This window comes from Gavia stellata, chromosome 1, assembly GCF_030936135.1.
Source record: "Gavia stellata isolate bGavSte3 chromosome 1, bGavSte3.hap2, whole genome shotgun sequence".
NCBI classification, from domain to species: Eukaryota; Metazoa; Chordata; class Aves; order Gaviiformes; family Gaviidae; genus Gavia; species Gavia stellata.
The window spans coordinates 19,220,383-19,238,620 of record NC_082594.1 but is presented as its reverse complement, the minus strand read 5'-3'; the positions used below and the strand labels follow the sequence as shown (position 1 = coordinate 19,238,620).

Below are 18,238 nucleotides of genomic sequence, written 5' to 3'. Positions count from 1 at the left end.
CACCAAGTAGAAAGAGTCTCAAGAGCTTTGAGGACACTGGATGAAGGTCCAGACAATGCAGGATAGTATGCAAATCTGTTTAAAAGGAGGTAGGATTTAATTTTAGAGCTAAATAAATACTGTCATGAGGTATTTATCACCTTTTGTAGCCAGAAAACTTTTAGACTTTAATTATCCTGATTTAGCAGTGTCACTGAAAAGGCATTTAAGGTATAATAGATCACTTTTCATACAGTGTGTTTATCCATTTGCTATTACCTTTTGTCCTGAGAGTGGTTTATATTAAACATCATTCTTTTTATCTCTCTTGTCTCACCATCATATCTGAAATAATGTACTGTTCTTCAGTTAAACTGCAACATTGACTTTTATATTTATGCTAAAGGCAATATTTAGAATTTGCTTTCAAATCAGCGGTTTTACACAGCTTTTCCCAAAGATGTTCACATTCTCCAATCCTCTGGAAATTGTCTCCTTTGATGGAAATTTATCCTCTCCACTGCAAATTTTAAAAGAGAGCTCAGCAGTCTTAAAACAACATTAAGCGCTCCCAAGCCTTTCCACACAAAAGAGCTGCACAAAAGGGCCGACAGCAACCCTACAAGGAGATTTTGGCGCAGTGTTGAGTGCTAGGAGCCCCTTGGGTGCCATTCTCACCTTGGCACCATCAGTGCAGGCTCAGGTCTCAGGTGAAGGTGCTCCTGCCCTGCTCTCCAGCGCAGGGCATGGGATGCTGTTGGCTGGCGAGCCTGAGCTCCGTAGAGGAGCTGGGGAGATGGTGGAGCAGAGGTCTCAGGTGTGAGGCCGGGGGTGCCTGTGTGCCAGAGCATGACCCGGAGGATGCGATTACCCTGGTAGTCAGGATGGAGCTGAAGGGTCACCTTAGCTCACACAAACTGCCCGCTGTCTGCCGCACGCTCTGCAGCAGGCCTCCGCTTCATGCTGCTTATCCGTAATCCCTCCAGGAGATCAGACCTGTCTCTCCTCGGGGCTGGGTGCTGCTCAGCACCAGCGGGGAGAACTGGGCATGGAGGCACTGGGGGTTAGGAGCTGCACCCGGGGCTGGAGGTCCCCTCCATGCTGGGGGCTGCCTCATTTCCAGCCTCCTGGGAGCGGGAAGGCATGCGGGCCAGGGACCGACTCAGTCACGTGGCAGGGGGGTCTGGCATGGCTAACGTCTTGGTCTGGCCTCAAAAGCAATCCTGACAGGCTATGACCTCCATCCTTCTGCTTCCAGGAGCAGTGAAAGTGCTGGGGCGAATCTCCCTTTTCCTTCAGAAATGACAGGCTCCAGCCCCTCTCACTGCTCAGAGCTGGACCCTGGTCACATAAACCACATTGCACGTGACAGACACAATTCAGAAGCTTTGCTGGTGGCAAATTTGGGCACTGCAAAAATAAAGGGGGTTCCTTTGACCCCACTAGCAAGGTGCAGATTATCTTTACGTTGGGAGAAACCTAACGCAAACCTGTTCTTAATGGCTGGCAAACTTATCCTTCATTTTGGTTTAAAGGGCTCTGAAAAAGACTACAAGCTCTGGGTGATTTCAGGAAGAGAAGATGCTCCTTACCCTCTTATTGGTAAGTTCTTGACATGGTTTTGTTTGTCAACATTCACTCAGTTTTTAGTGCTGAAGGAAGCAAGAAATATAGAGAAGACTGAAATGCAGTTTCCTCTTTTCTTTTGTTCTCTTTTTCCCGTTTTTTCTCTTACTTCCCTGTCACGCAAGTTTGCCTATTTGGGGAGCTAGTCAGATGCTGATCCTTTGTTTTGAAGAGCAATTGTCTGCTTGTGTCACTAAGAGGTTGAAAAAGTTCATTTACTTCTGCCCCAATTTTGCTGCATGAGCTTCAGTCTTTCTACAGAGTCAGCCTCTCCACTCACTCACCTCCTGTCCAGGAGCAGGTCCAGTGTTACCATATTTCTTCCTACGCTTCCATAGCACTGTTTACTCCCCTCCTCAGCAAAACTCAGCAGAGTTTTGAGAAATGTTCTGTTCTTCCACAACTCAAGATAACTGATTCAAGAGGTCCTTTCCAATCCTGTATTTCTCTTACTGGCTGACAGCTCCCCTCTGATTAGGAGCAAATTATTGCTTATTCACTTTCTAAAATGCTCTTCAAAATATTTCCTCCCCAGGAATCAACCCAAAGGTCAGAAGCGATTGGATGGAGTGATTTGATTTTGGCCCATGATTCACTGAGAACAAATCCCTTCCTGTTATTAAGAACCTTTCCCTGTAGAAGCCTGGCATTACTTGTGCTATATGAGTTCACAGATGATTAGAACAAGAAAAATTTGTGGATTTTCTGTTTTCCTCCTGCAAATCTAACCCCAGTTAATCTTGGCATTCCTTCTGAAAGCAGCGTTAGCTACAAATGCTTTGCTGGAGTCAGAGAACATTAATATTTGTAAAATGTCTAATTTGTGCACCTTATAGACAGTGCAAACTGTTTTGTCTTTGAAACATACCAGACTTTGTCTTTCTGACTGTTATGTGTAGCTTCTTCGGATAAAATCACAGCCATGGTTTTAAACATAGAACCAGAGAATTCAGAAATGGGAAAGGCCTTTCTAAATGACTGACTCTCTCTCACCGCAAATTTGAGTTACAATCCTTGGAAAAGAAGAATCTGATACAAAATTGATGCTGTTCTTGATATTTATGCAAAGGTTTATTAGATAAGGCCAACTTTTATCATAGGTAGACATCAGGAGCAGAGTTTGACTGTGCTTTAGCTTCACACTACCTATAATCTCAAATAATGTCTCTTCCACTATCAGTGTTCAAGTCTAAGTGCAAGTTAACTAAAACATCTTAACATTGTGCCCATATTTAATACATTTCAACTGCCAGGTCTTTAGACAAGTCTGAAAAATATCTTTCTGGTGGCATTTTTGAAAGCTCCTCCAGAAATGAATTGCCTCTGTGTAGTCCCCAAAGATGCCGGTTAATGCCGAGTGTAGCTCATTTGCATTAGCCCTGTGATTAACGTTTCCTTCCTGTTTCAGCCTCAGACAGGAACTGTAATTGTGTCTCGTTTGACTGAGTTGATGGCTGTTGCATGGGGAGGGAGGGAAGATCACTTTCACACTGGATTTTTTGGTTTTGCATGCTCAGCACAAATCTGATAGATGACTGCTCCTGAAATCTCGTTTCTTGCCAGAACCATATGAGCAACATGTACCTAAGCTTTCAGTGTCACAAGTAAAGCAATAGAAAGAATAAACACTGAGTTCAGAAATAGTCACTTTTATTTCTTCTGATGGACTTTTATGTGATATAGCTGTAATAAGTCTGATTTTACTTTTATGTCTGTTTAACTAGACTGAACACAGTAACTCTGTATCTGCCAGTGTATGATTTATGCCAGTGTAAATATGCAGAAAAGCGTCAATTCTGAGATTACTGAGAGAGAAAGTGCTGCAGGCCAGAATGCAAAATCTGCTTTTCCTCCAAGGCAGGTGGAGTTTTGCAAGCCTCCAGTCAATCCAACACAGATTATTATGATTTCTCTTTGAACAGGACATGAATATCCCTTTGGAATTAAAATGAGCCACATTCGCGACGCTATGCCCCATGGATCAAAGCACTGTGCCTGCCCCAGGCAGCTTCAGGGGTCCTTCTTGACGGAGCAGCTGCCCCAGGAACTGCAATGCCAGTTTGTGCTGAAGCCAAGCCGCCTGGCTGTGTGCCAGCAGCTGAATGGTACGTCGCTCCGCTTGCCCCAGCATCCTTTACCCGCAGCCTGGCTACCTCCCTGGCTCTGCCATAGAAAGCAAACATGCTGGGATGGGGAGGAGGGGGTGCATAGAAAGCAAAGAGGAGCGTGCAGATGTACCTTCCAGCTGCACGGGGGATTTTGCAATGTAGCTCTCCCTGATTTGAGTGTGCTGTTGTATGTGTGTCATCTTTGTAAGTTACATTTTGACAAGCTGCCTGTCAAACGTTTTTTTCTAAAGCCAGCGAAAGAAAGACAAGATCTCTCCCTTGCAATTTTTTGTAAGCAAGTCTATTAGCTGAGCTTCTCTCTGCAGCCCTTGCCATGCACTGTAGCAAGGCAGGGTGGTTTTATGGTTCAGGAGTCAAGGCTTGACTTCAGCACAGAATTCCCATGCAGTGTTTGTCGGCATCCTTTATCTCAACAACTTACTTAGGACTATACACCTGCCTCACTGGGACCCTCAAGTGGCAAAGCCCAGGCATGTACTTGAGTACCTAGATGAAGTGAGTGAATACAACTTCTTTATTTCAGTTCTCTGAGTAAAATGAAGACAGTAATATTTTCTTCTGCCTCTGGCCTTGATGCTGCAAAAATATGAGCACCTGCTCTCTGCTTTGTACTCTGCTGTCAGTGACACAATGACTGCTCACTGCTCATGAGTAAAACAAACGAGGAGATTTCTACAGGGTTGGGGCATTAGACTAAAATCTCTGCATCCCGTGGTGCATTTTTATTGTGTTTAACACACTGGCATACTCAGTTCAATTAGAAACTCTTCCCTACTTCACTGTCAATGACCGTACAATAATAAAAATAACATATGCACACTGTTATCCTCTGCATTCCCCAATAGCTAAGATCTCCCATGATATATGAATAGAATCCATTTGTAATGTTTTTAGAAATTAAATATAGTGAGGCTATACCAGTGTCTATTACAAATTATTCCGGAAATTGATTACATTTTATATAAATTAATTTCCTTTCCACACTCCTTCATCCCCCCTTCCCCAGTAATTTGTATCATATATTACTTCATGGCATATTTTAAGAATGAGGCAATCTAGCAAAGGGGTGTAATTAGGTTTACAGGCCCCGCTTGGCAGCTGACGTTGACTGGCAAGAGAAAATAGAAATGCAAATCAGGCCTGTAAAGTTCTAATGCAGATGTGTTTTCAGCAGTGCTGTGCAAGCCGCAAGAGAGGGGGTGAGGCTGGCTTTGGGGCAGCAGAAGCCTGGGGCAGCCTGCAAGTCATGCACAGGGACTGGGCTAAGTGGGAGAAAGAGGCTTTTTGTCCATTCACCTTTCCTACTTTCATCAGACAAAACCTTTTAAAGTGATATATAGGTCTGGCTGCTTGCAAACCAGACTGTCTTGCATACAGCACTGTTCGTTGTTCTCTTCCTAACTCCTCACCTATTTTGGTTTTGGAAAATGGCAAAGGGTACCTATGTGCAAGCCAAGGCTATGATCTGGCTTTGGGCTCATCTTCAGATCAGCAAGCCAAAATCTGTGTTGTTGTTAGGTAAGCCCTAGGCACACCACCACACATAGGGCAAATCTACAGGGAGCGGAGTCTGTAACCCCACATTTCACTGCCACACATCCTATGCTATCCTCCCTCCCATCACTTCCCTGCACCGTTACTGCTGTGCTGGACACGCTGTCCGTTCTGGAGTCAGCAAGGGGTAGCTGCCCTGTTGTACCAGCATGCACCATGGTTAGGCAGCATTGTAGGTGTTGACAGGCAGACATGACTGACAACTGGCCATCATGTCAAACAAGTAGCTGTGTGGACACCAACTGTGGTGGTGTAGTTGCATCAGTTGTCCTGACAGAACAGTTAAAAAAAGTACAGAAGAATTTACTGCATGGAAGAACTGGAGTGTTTTTGTTGCCTCCTGCAGCCTTTCAGCCCCTAACAGGAATGGTCAACTACCAGTTAAACAAAGCCATTAAGTAATGTTCATGAGCACATGTTTAAAAAGTATTGTAAATACTGATTTGCTTAAAGTGTAACTTGAAAGAACTGACTGCTGTCAGTGGCTAGTCTGTAATGCAAATTATTATTTAATCATGTGTTAAAAGAGAAAGCAAAATTTCCACAAGTTGGTCTCAATACAGAAAGGAGGTCTTTGAAATCTGTTTGACAGTTAGGGGGTTGATCAGAAAGGATGCTACATTGTTAAATAGATCTGAGGTTTTATTTAGAAGTTTCTGATTAGTTTTGCCAAAAGAGGAAATGCCACTTGCATGGCTGGGACACTACCTATGAATAGAAATTCCCTGCATGTAAAATAGGAGCAGAATAAACGGCTGATGTGATCTTTGAGCAAGATCTGCAACCAAAGAAGTATGGCTTTTTTCAGATTCTGGCCTAGAATAATCCACCAGAGCAAGGCCCTGATGTTTTTGTATGGAAGTACTTCTGCAGAGCAATAATTGGCATTTGTCTTGGCTGAGAAGAGGCTGAGCTTCTCCTAGTGTTGTAACTTTGCACAGATTCAAGAAAAGTTTACATCCTCCCCTTCGTATCTGCTCTTTACCTTAAGCCTTTTCAATTAGAAAAGGGGATATGAAAAGGATGAGCTTTCCTGTTGTTCAGTGAGTGTTAGTTTTGTAAGTGACGTGGCATTTCGTTGCCATACATCAGTTGTTGGTTTCTGCCCTGGTGTGTTGAAGAACAGTGAATAAGATTTCCTTCCTGTCCCAGGAGAGAGCTGCAGTTAATCACAATTACTCCTTGCTCACATTGTCAGTTTGGGCCATGGCTTTTAAGAGTGGAGCAAACAGTGAGAGACTAAGAAAAGTTCCTAATTTTTTAAGACCCATTTTTTCCATTTCTGCTATTCCTTGTTCTCCAAAATAGCATTTCTTCTTAGTTTTTACTTCCACTGAGATCTACAGGGTTGCCAGAAAAAAAACACCAATATATATTTGCCATTGTGTAAATAGAACTCCAAGTGAAGCAAACCATATTCACGTGCTAATATTCAGCTCATCTGAAAGAAAAATTGCTGTTTTGAAAGCTATAGGTTAGTTATGTTCTCCCAAAACATGATGTGTCAAGTAAAGCCTTAGACACTGCCAAGCTTACATTTCATGAAGCTTTGGACTGCTTAAAATGTATATCCTCCTTATTATTTTTTATTAAAAGAATTTTTCATCAGGCTTTCACATTCATATGTTCACATTTTGAGTTAAACTGTAACTTTTCATCCTGTAAGCCTCTAATGAAAAGACTTCCACCCATTCCCAAAGGGAGCATGATCTAGAATGGAATGATGTATAATGAAAATCACTATTTGGGCTAAAAAACAAGTGTAGTGAAGTATAGGAGAGAAAAATCTGGTATTATGCCACAATCCTTACTTCTGCAAGCCTTGCTTCTACCTTCTGCCCTCCACAACAGCAGAAAGCAAAATGTTTGACCAGGTGGAAGAGCCAGCTAATAGAAAGGTGCACCAGGTATGTAAGCTGACTGGCTTTGAAAACATCTAGAAAAGGAAAAATAGATTAGAATAAGGTTTTTCTCATTAGCACTTTCATCATAAACAGTCTCAACCCACCCTTAACAGTAGCCTGTGCTGTTAAGAAGCATTTACACTGGCTGATGTTGAGAAAGGTCATATGAAAAAAACCCTTTTTGTACCCTAATACCAGTATTTCCTTCTCTATGCACTGCAAAAAAGAGCTTCAATTAGTGATACTCTATAGCTACCTCACGAAATACATTAAAATAAATGAAGACAAACAGAGCCCATCAGTGTGTTAGCAGCATGCTGAAATGCCATCTGGGAGGCGTTGATTAAAGGGCAGGCACTGTTTCTGGGCTATGGTCAGCAAATGCTTAGAGCAAGGGCACTAACGATACGCTTGCTTTGCAGAGAAGAGAGCAAAACTGGTGACTTTTCCTGGTCTGAAAATGTCTCACCCTGTTAGCTGATTCTCTGGTGTTACTTGTGGGGAGAGCGGGTTCTCTCCCATGTTGCCAGGGGAGCTAGGATGCCTCTGGACAGCAAACCAAGGTGAGGGCAGTGGTGTTTATGTATTATTTTTTCCCAAGGAAGGACTGTGGTTTTGCACCTGTGGATGGGAAATGAGTTATTTAGCACAGTCCAGCTCTGTGTGAAGTCAGCGGGCTGAGGTTTGCCATTCTGCACTTTGCGGTAAGTGCTGGCACTGTGGTCCAACAGTGCAGTGCAGATCCTGGTGATCCTCTTAAGACCGTGGGTAAGGCAGCATATTCTACACACACACACGCACAGGTATGTGCATGGTGGATTAGGCTGAGCCGAATGCCAAGGAGTTGGTTGAGTTCATGACATTTTTTCCTTTGAAACCATAGCAACCACTGCAAAACAAATACTGGAATTAGAATTGAAACGCATTTCTTCTAATAAACACCTTTGTCTTTTCCCAGACTTAAGCCAAAAGTCATTTAAAAGGAAAAGATCTATCATAAATTGGGCTTTTTGGCGTGGCCCAGGCACTCAGTTGGACAATGCACCCCTCTCCTCAACATCTGCTGCTCCTGGGAAGCTCTTTGGCCTCTTGCTAACAGCCATCTGTGAGGACGACAACCTGCCCAAGCCCCTCTTGGTGAGTCCTAGGCTCAGGGCTGGCTTTTACAGTGGTGGAACTTCTTCGTGTAGTGAATGAGAACATGGGGACACTGTAAATGGGAAACTGAAATTACCCAAGCAAAGAAACCAGAAGGAAACCTCATTTGTGGTTCTCAGCAAGAACTTTGGTTTTTAACATATGCTGTGGTCAGGCCTGGTTAATAACAAACATTTGAGAAATGTATGTGATCAGTCTGCTGCTCTGGTCTATTTCTTCTTTATAGCCCATGCTATAAGGCTGGTTCCCTAATCCTCACTTACGCAGTGTAAATAAATGCCATGTTCACACATACTTCTTAAACCACTCCCAAGATCTCTGTAAAATCCCCAGCTCCATAAATGTGGCATCTACTGTCCTATATAGACAGCGACGTGTGCATACAAACGCTACCTGCCCTTAAGTAGACAGGTTCAGAGCCTTTCTTGAAGGCATCCCAGGGCAGGCAAGCACTCTGGGTCCTTATTTTTGATCTGACAGCACCACTGCAAAAATAGGTGGGAAGGCAGAGGCCACAGGAGCATCTTTTCATCCTGTCTTCAGGGAGCACTAGTGCTGTGGGTGCTCTCAAAACCAGTCCAGGAACATGAAAAATGTTGTCGTAGAGCCCGTTCCTAGGCATAATTAAGGCAGATGTGTGGCATTTTAGGCCAGGACTGAGGGCTGCCCTGTTGTCGATGCAGCAGTTGAAATGTTTACAGAGTGGGAGTGAGCGCCGCAGGATTGGGCCCCTCATCCTAACAGCCCAATTTTCGGCTGGAACAACTTGCCAGAACCCCACTGAAATCAGTGGGGTCACACCAGTTTACAGGAAGAGATGGTTTATCTCCTAAGCTTGTGCTTGATGTGCTGCTTTATCATTGCCGGAACAATGAATCATACCAGGACTTTTCAGGTGTTTTAATAGTGTGGGTTTGTTATTTTCTTTTGAGGGGGAAGTGTGCATTTTTATCATTCAGGTTATTTAAACAAGCCTTTCAGAGGTGGACTCTGTAAGAACCTGGTCTTTCATCCTCTCTGTCTGAGAGATGAGCCAATGCTCCATTTCAGAAATTTCTCCAAAACATAAATATTAGTAAATTTTTATCTGAAAAAAAGCAAAGTTACTAAGCATAGAATCACAGCTTGGTAGACTTTGTGCTTTGAATCTTAAACACTGTGTTTATACCACAAAATATAACTTACTTTTGATTTCATGCAGCATCTCTGGAGAATGGACTACTGCATCTGAGGGACTGTGTGGGATTTACCTGCAAGAGAAGGAAAATATCAGGGATGAATGCTGCAGGCATGTTTGATATCTCTGCTTCAGAGCTTCAAACTTGCTTTCACACCTGAAGGGCTCTCTTTTAGCCATTGCCACACTGCATTGTCTTACACTGTTAGCTTCATTCATGTAATTTTGTCTGGGTTTACTACTTTAAGAAGGGCTTTCCAGTTTTATCTTGTGGGTATTTTATTCAAAGTATATTTTCATGTTCATGCACTAAGATCCTGTGCTCGGGGACTCAGCCTGTTTTGACAGCAGAGCTCTAAATCCCTGCAAAAAAAATGGAAATGCTGACACGAGTCCTGCTGCCATGAAGGTGCTCCTCCAAAGTGTCTGCACTTACATGAATGCTTGGCTTTCAACTTCTGCAAGAGCGAGAAAGAAATGTTAAAGAAGAAACATAAAAATAATAGCTTCTGTTAGTCTTATTTGCATTGCTGTGTGTCAGGAAGACCTGCCTTACAGCCCAGACTAGGAAAGTCACCAAAACCCACTGCTTACCCATTACTGTCTGTTACAGTAACTCGGTTTAATGATGACAGTCTCTTCCCCAGTGTCCATTTTCTTGCCATTTCTTATGATAACTTGGTCCTTGGATCACTGCGCGGATGCACGTAATCGCAGAGACCGTCTGCATACATTTCCCCCTTGAAGAGACGAACATGACAAATTCCACATCGCTTGGAGCAGGCCTGGGGAGAGGTGACCAGCATGTCTGAGAGACAACCCACAGGAGACTGCAGAGAATTAAGCAACTGGAAAATATCATGTACATATTACTTCAGGAGAGGCCTCCGATTTCAGCATTTCCTTTTCTGCTCTTTTTCCTCTCTTATTTAGCAGAAGAAATCAGGCCCTCCTGTTATTTTAAAAGCTAGGCAAGATTCTGCTTGTTTTCCCTTTCCTTTTAAATACCTCAGGTAGTGAGCTGCCTGCCTGTTTACTCCTTTGCAGCCTCATTGGCTTTGAAGGAGCCGTAAGCCAAGCTTTAGCCCCCTTATGGGTGACTTCCCAGGCAGTAGCACTTTGCCCCAGAGGTGGTCCCACTAACAGCCCTGAGCTGCTTGCGGAGCGCGATACCACCTGCAAGAAGCAAAAGGGGTAAAAATCTGACTCTGATCTCCTGTATAGATATTAACAATGAAAGCCCTTTCCAGCTTAGATAAAATCTCTTTTTTTCAGACATCAGGCATGGAACAGAAGTCTTTGTCTCTGGTCGTGATAATATTGAACACACTGATGAGTAGTGAAGGTTTGATATCCTCCTGCAAAGTGGTGTCTGGCTGAGGCCACTGCCAGATGCAGAGCTCTGGATTAGGTAGACCACTCTCCTTTTCCCATACCACAGTGTTTATATATTTAAATGACTTGGCTAAAACTTGCACAGATCCTGGAAGATCATGCAGGAGGTTAGTGCTCAGCAGTGGCAGCACAGTATTTCTGAGAGGATGTTTTCCAAAATCAGTGCCCCAGACCACAGCTTTGCTGTGCAGTTTGGCGTGGCTTGGAGGGTGAGCCTTAACTTGTGTTTGATTTGTGACCTTTTTTAGGACTCAAAGGTTTTCACCTGTGGCAAAAGTGGCAAAACTACGTTTTAATGGCACTAGGCAATAAATCTATTTCTGAGAAAGCCCCTCTCCCTTTTAATTTTGTTTAGGACATGCTTTCCCTCCTTTACCAAGAGGGCCCTTCCACCGAGGGTATTTTCAGACGCTCTGGAAGTGCAAAAACCTGCAAAGAGCTCAAGGAGAAGCTTGATTCAGGCGCTGAAGTGGACCTAGCCTGCGAATCCATATTTGTGACAGCATCTTTGTTTAAGGTATGTGAAGAACGTTCCTTTCCCCCTTTTTGGCTGAGAGCAGCGCAGATCCCAGGCAGAAACAAGTAGGACTTTTCCCCAGGGACAGGCCCAAAGAGGGCTTGGTGGGCTGAATTAAGAAGAATGGGCTGGCACATTAACTTTGTGAAGATCTCCAAAGGAGACTACCACTGAATTAGGATGGGGAAGAGGACTAGCCAGCTTTTTTTGCTGTCAGCCTTCCTGAGGTCTCAGCTACAACCTGGTCCTGTTACTCTCTTTATCTCTGCTTAACATCAGTGAAATACTAGAAAGGCAGGTTTGCAGACCTGTTTCCTTACTTGTCAGCAATACCCTACACTACAGAACCTAGCAAGTGTATAGTGTTGCCCAAAATATTTGGATTAATTTTCCCATTCATTATCTTTTCTTACAGACTTGTAAGTTAAAAACAATGTTCCTTGTACAAAAAGCATCCCAAGCCTTCAATAAAATTTCATCTATAAGGAGGATCAGCATATTTCTTTTCACATTTTAGTACAGTGCATCTGTTTATGTGTAGGTTTTGCTTAAAAGAAATAGTAGTCTTCATTCTCAGGCAAGCACTGCTTTGGTGGACTATTTTTATTGCAGAAAGCCATTCCTCTTGCTACCGTGTGAGAGGTTTTCATGGGTGAGACTTACACAATTACTTTCCTGCTGGTGGATTTAGGACATGCATTTAGGACAGCTGCACCATACAAAGGGCTGGTGTGCAGTACTCATCCCATGGTAACAGTTTCACTGAGGGGCAATTGCTTAGTATTTGTAACAGTGAAGAGTTACCACATAAGAGCAAAGGTGTTATTCATGTGCATCATAGCTTCCCTTACCAGAGCTTGTTTGGGAAGCTAGGATTTGGGCTTCTTCCCAAGTTGCAACAGTTTGCCTGCCAGTGGTTGAGGTATTAGGAAGCAGGAGCAGCAAGACTATCCATGACTAGTGTAGTAGTCTGTTACCAAAAGGGTAATAAATTAGGGAGAGGAAGGTAGGCATGCCTTGCGGTGCTTATGGTCTGGTGGTATTGGTGCTTGTCAGCTAAGGAGAAGAAATGAGGACTACAGATAAAGTTAAGTGATAAGTAAAGACAGACATAACGCAGCATCAAAATAACTGGTCCCACTGCAGATTTTTTAGTTCAGTGATAGCAGACGAAGCATCCAAATACCTCTATTGTGACAGGAAAGAGTGAGGAATGGACAGGAAAATATTCAATTTAAGCATAATCCAAAGTACTTCTTTATCTCAGATGATTTTCTGCTGGTTTTCGTTGCTGTGTCAGCTAGTGCTCTCCCACTGATACATCCTCTTATATCTGCGTATCTTATTCCTACTCCCTCCCATGCTCCAGAACAGCTGTTTACTTGTTTTGTTCTTCTTTTCTCCTGAAAAGGATTTTCTTCGCAACATCCCAGGCAGCATTTTGTCATCTCAGCTCTGTGATAAGTGGGTCTCTGTGATGGATCAAGGAAATAATGAAGAGAAGATAAAAAACATCCAAAGGTAGAATTACTTATATTCTCTGTATTCTTTTCCTATAAATTTATATCCCAGAATGCAGAATCCCAAATATTCAACTTACAACTTACAATTAAATTTTTTAAAATAGATGCTAAAAATATCTTTGTATAAGACAGAGCATTCAAACTTACATATATACTTAAGCGTATGGGACAAATTGGGACAATTTTCTGCCTTTTCTGGATACCCATAAATAAATGAAATATCCTTTCATGAAAAAAATATTTCTACTATTTATAAATATGCTGTCCAAGACCTGGATTTCTGCCTGACACCAAACCCAAAATCATCTGCCTGGAACTTCGGGGTCCTGGGTGAAAGGGTAGCTGAAATCAGTTCCTCATATATTCCTCCTCATTAATCTCAAATTTTAGTGATTATTTTGAAGCCAAGATGGAATTGTGGACGAAATACTGGAGCATAGTGACAAGGGAACCTCCACCCTTGCAGGTGATATAAAACAGAAAGTGGGCAAAGTTTATGTCATGGGAAACAAAGCTTTGTACAATAGCTGACCTCACGTGTACTTACACACATATATACTTACGGCAACTAGATGGCATGGAGAGACAACTGAACTGTTTGGTTAAGTTAACAGTGAATTATCAGGCAACTTAGGTGAAATACAGTTTCATGGCTTACATTGTACTTGGTTCATTAGTTTGAGAGAGTGTAATTTTAATTACGCATTAGGGTGTTTTCTGTCCTCCCAGAAAACTAATGTGTCACAGTGAGGGAAAGCAACTGAGCAAGAACACCTCTTTGACACACTCCCTGGTATAATTAGTGGGCCATGTTACCCTGTCTGTATTTTCGTTATCTTAACTTGTGTGTATCTATGGAAAATGGTTGCATTTTCTCCGGTCACTAATTTGAAGAATTGCATTTGTATATGTTTTCAGGTTAATAGAGCAGCTTCCCAGAGCTAATGTTGTTCTCCTACGTTACATCTTTGGAGTACTGCATGGTATAGAAATGCGATCTGAAGAGAACCAGATGAATGCATTTAATTTGGCTATCTGCATTGCACCTAGCCTGCTCTGGCCGCCTGTTTCCTCCACTCCCGACATAGAAAGTGAATTTACAAAAAAGGTAAGAGACACTGCAACGTAGTAAAAAACCAAACCAGCCTTCATCCTGTTCAACCAGGCTGTTGGTTACAAACGTGAAAACAGTCAGTACCTCTTCAGATAAAGATTTGTCCTCCTATCAGGGCTCCAGAAACGCTCATCTATCCATTCTTATAATCTGCCTGGAAGAAGAAGAGGTACAAGCAGCAACACCCAGTGTATTAGCAAAGTGCTTCTCTCATCAGAAAGGTCTCTGGTTGTGCTGACCTTGGAACAGAATGAAGTAGAAATGGAAAAGATGTATGCAAGGATGTATGCTGGGAGATTTTAGCTGGGCCTGGCTGTTTTCCTCAGGCCCAGGAGATTGGGAGAGGAGTTCCTGGCTGTCAGGGGGCACATCACGGATGGGCAGTTTGCTCCTGTTCCTCATCTGTACGGTGAGCTTGCCCTGAGTGGAATAATGGAAGATCTGACAAGACATCTCTCTCCCATTGCTTTGTTGCAGATTTCTAGTCTGGTACAGTTCCTCACTGAGAATTGCTGCAGGATTTTTGGAGAGGAAATTACCTCCCTCTTTGGAGAAATACTGATGACATGCAAGAGAGAGAACAGCTCAGGTAATACAGATAATGTTTTGATCCCATTAGACAGCTAAATTCAGCCAGGCAAAAGATCAGTATTTTCTGTGGAAGAATGCTGTTCCCTCTTCATGTGGTGTTCCCAGATACTGCTGTTCTTTTTCCTTTGGCCAAAGTTCTGGTGATAATCACTGATTCAACTTGTCAGAGACCTGGACCATATCACAAAATGCTCTCCCAAAGAATCCCTTGCTCCTATTCCAAGTCATCTGAGCCTCTATGTTAAAAAAAGGGCAGAGGGGAAACAAAGAAAAAGAAAGAAAAAAATCTGGAGAAGGTTTCATCTCCAGTCTAGAATTTTTGCCCCAGCCTACGTTTTCCCAGAATATTGGGAAGTCAGTGATCAACAATGGTTATAATACAGCTGTCACACCATTATGTTAGGGTTGAAAGCATCTATTCTTCCTTATCAAAAGAGAGAGATCTCCAGAGTTTCAATGGGACATCCAGATTTTCTCCTAGCATAGAAAAATCATGGAACTGGGGACTGAAAATATCTGACAGACTAATTGGCAGAGCATTCCAGAATAGCACTAATGCTCTTTTTCTCTTCAGCCCTGTGATAGTGTTGATTTTGACTCGAGTTTTGGGTCTCTCCTTAAAATATTTCTAAAGCAGCGTTTCTGTAAAATAAATTTTGGCACAGTTGGCCTATACTGAAAGTGGTAATGGCACTTGCTCCAGCATGCCAGACCGACTCAGTGTGACCCTCCCAAACTCCTCATGCAAAATTTGTGAAATTTGGTGCAATCCAATGAAATTTGGCCTGCCCCCTCCTCAAGAGTGGAAGCACATGGGATCTGCTGTGCTGGGATGTGCTGGGACAGAGAGCTCAGACCCACGATAGGTTACGGCAGCCGAGCACGTTTTTAGGCACGCACTGAGGCATCGTGACTGCCCATGCGTGAACTCTGTCTGCTGCATATGTGAGATAAGTCAGCTTAGCGTAGCCCAGAGCAAAAGAGATTTAATTTGATTCCAATTATCATATATAAGGAACAGGGCCCAGGTGTGCAGTGCTCAGTGGAAATGAGGCGACTGTTTAAACTAAGACTAGAATTTTCTTCATAGTGCTGCTCTTAAAAACATTGTAATTTCTCCAAGACCATAAAAGTACGAAATATGCCCCGTTTTCTTCACTTGTCTAAAAGAAGGAAAGAAAGGTTAAATGTTGCTTTCAATAGTCAATAATGAAAAGAAAAATTCAATAAATTAATGATTTAATATACTGTATGTAAATTATTGTTTACAGCTGGATTACCTACTACTAAGGTTCCCCACTTAAAAAAAAAACAATACAAAAACCCCTAACCCTTATTTGTGCCATTATCCCATGCTTCTTGACTGAACTGCAACTTAGCATTCATTTCAGTTTTTCCATTTCAAAATTAGACAGTAAATTTTTCTGAAATTATTGGCATTTATGCTTGAAGAATCTTTAAAGGGTGAATGCTCCTGAAAGTAAAGGATACTTGCAAAAAAAAAAAAAAAATACAGCTGCTTGTCAGCAGGGTGGTTCAGTCACTGATGTGTTAACACTTGGTTTGTCCTTGCAGATGCTGCCTCGCTCCATCTGAATGACTCTTCCTACGACAGCCTGGAAAATGAGGCGAATGATGAAGCTGACTCTTCTTCCAGTGACTGGATTAAGAACCGAGATCAGGATAACAGGAGCAGAGAGTCTGTCTTCACTTTGAGCGATGGTGATTCAGAGCAGACGGAGGTGGATGAAATCCAAAGTAAAACCAAATCGAAACAGTTGACAATTTCTGTTGATGTACACCCTAAGTTTTCATCACAAGAAAACTCGGAGAACGAGTCTCTCTGCTCCAATGCACTGGGCTTCTCTTCAGCAGCTACCTCAGGCGCTCTCAAAATCTTGAGGAGACACAGGCGCTCCTCAGAGCCGGCAATTGGCCTCCTCACCCCCAGCTTTGCCCGCATTGGCGACAGTCACGGGAAGGCAACACGCAAAGCCAGCTGTGATGTTGTCCTGTCTCATGAAGACGAAGACTATCTCCATCAGCTTCGGTCATTGCAGATGGAGGGGCAAAAGCTTATCAATCAGAGCTTGATTATAGGGATTAATGTTGGTAAAAGTGACAACAGAAACCAAAACATTGAAAAGAAAGACTTGTCCCATTGCCTCCTGCCCCCAACGCCAGAGGGATTAAATATTTGCTCAGGATTTAGCTCTTCTAGCCTGTCTTCTCCTGGGACATCTCCATCTGTGTCATCCATGAGCTCTCTGGACAGTGCTTTCTCTCAGTTTTCAGACCAATCTGTGTTTACCCCAACTGAAACTTCCTCCCCTTTCAATAGCACTTTTCAATCACTAAAGAAACATGAAGACACTGCCGCTGAAGCGGCTGATGACTATTTGGTTACGCCCACCAGGGTGCCGCCGTCTCCACAACCTACCGACACTTTGGCTGAGGGGGGCTTGGTGGAACTCAACAGCAGGCCGGTGCTCCTGAAACCTACTGACGGAGTCGACGGCTATTTGATTAAGCCTGACATTCAGCCATTACCTCTGAAAGTCACAGGAAGAGACAGACTTCATGATCCAAGATCAAAGAGGAGGTCTAGAAGAGCATTACAGCAATCCAAAGTTTGAAGAAACTGACCAAAGCTTTTTGGCGGAGGAATCTTAACGCTTAAAATAAACACCATAAAGAAAATGCCTTTGGTGTTAATGTGTGTTCATTTTAAGTTTAATATTCAGGTTGTTCAAATTTAATTGAGCTGTCCCCAGATTCACAGGTTTTCTTTTTTTAGGAAACTGTCTGAGTAATGTTCCCACATAAAGCTTTGCAAGAACATTGTAAGAATAATGAAAATTGCTAAAAAGCAAGCAAACAGAAATCTCCTGAAAATCTGGAAGGGTCCCAGGAGGTAACTAAGAGAAGCACCCTGTTCTCTGAGCCTGCCAGGGCAGCAGGGTGCCTGCTGGGCCTCTCCCCTTCACCACTCGTGTGTTGAGCCTTGCGGATGTGAGTCCCAGTCCTTTGTGGTTTTGATGTAGCGTACAAAGTCAGCGTAGATTCCTTAACTGTGGTATTATACTACTGTTCTGAAACTGATAGGTATTACCTTCATTATCCTCCAAGGAATAAGTGTATTGTTTTCTGTATGTTTATAAGGTATGTTTGATAGGTGTAGTTATTTCTTTCACACTGCAAAAGAAAGAAAAAAATAAGCTCAAAAATATGTAAAAAGAGAAATGCTGAAGCTTGTAACTAACACCTTGCAACTCTGTGTGTTTCATTTATTGTGCTTCATTGGCTGTTCTGTTCGTGTTTAAGTTGTGAATAGTTTTTTAACATTGCTGTAAATGGCATTATGTATTATTGCAAGCAGAACACATGTAATTTTATTATGCAGCATCTAAAACATCATATAATATATTAAAAGTAATGCATTATCTAAATGCTTTGAGTTTGTATAATATATCCTGATAAATTTTGCTATTATATATGTTCTGAAAAAAATGTGTATTTTTGTACTTGCAAAAAACTGCTGCTAATTTTACGAGTTCTGTTTTGTTGTTAC

General features: G+C 42.6%; 1 protein-coding gene across 1 annotated transcript in view; it reads left to right on the top strand.

Moving 5' to 3' along the window:
- Window positions 1-17,303, top strand: part of ARHGAP20 (Rho GTPase activating protein 20) — a 60,706-nt gene extending 43,403 nt beyond the window's left edge. Inside the window, exons 9-16 of the mRNA XM_059821616.1 lie at window positions 1,515-1,581; window positions 3,528-3,710; window positions 8,151-8,329; window positions 11,278-11,439; window positions 12,851-12,960; window positions 13,881-14,070; window positions 14,554-14,665; window positions 16,243-17,303. Of these exons, the coding sequence (XP_059677599.1) occupies window positions 1,515-1,581; window positions 3,528-3,710; window positions 8,151-8,329; window positions 11,278-11,439; window positions 12,851-12,960; window positions 13,881-14,070; window positions 14,554-14,665; window positions 16,243-17,303 (2,064 nt within the window). The remainder of the gene's footprint in view (window positions 1-1,514; window positions 1,582-3,527; window positions 3,711-8,150; window positions 8,330-11,277; window positions 11,440-12,850; window positions 12,961-13,880; window positions 14,071-14,553; window positions 14,666-16,242) is intronic.
- Window positions 17,304-18,238: the final 935 nt, after the last annotated feature.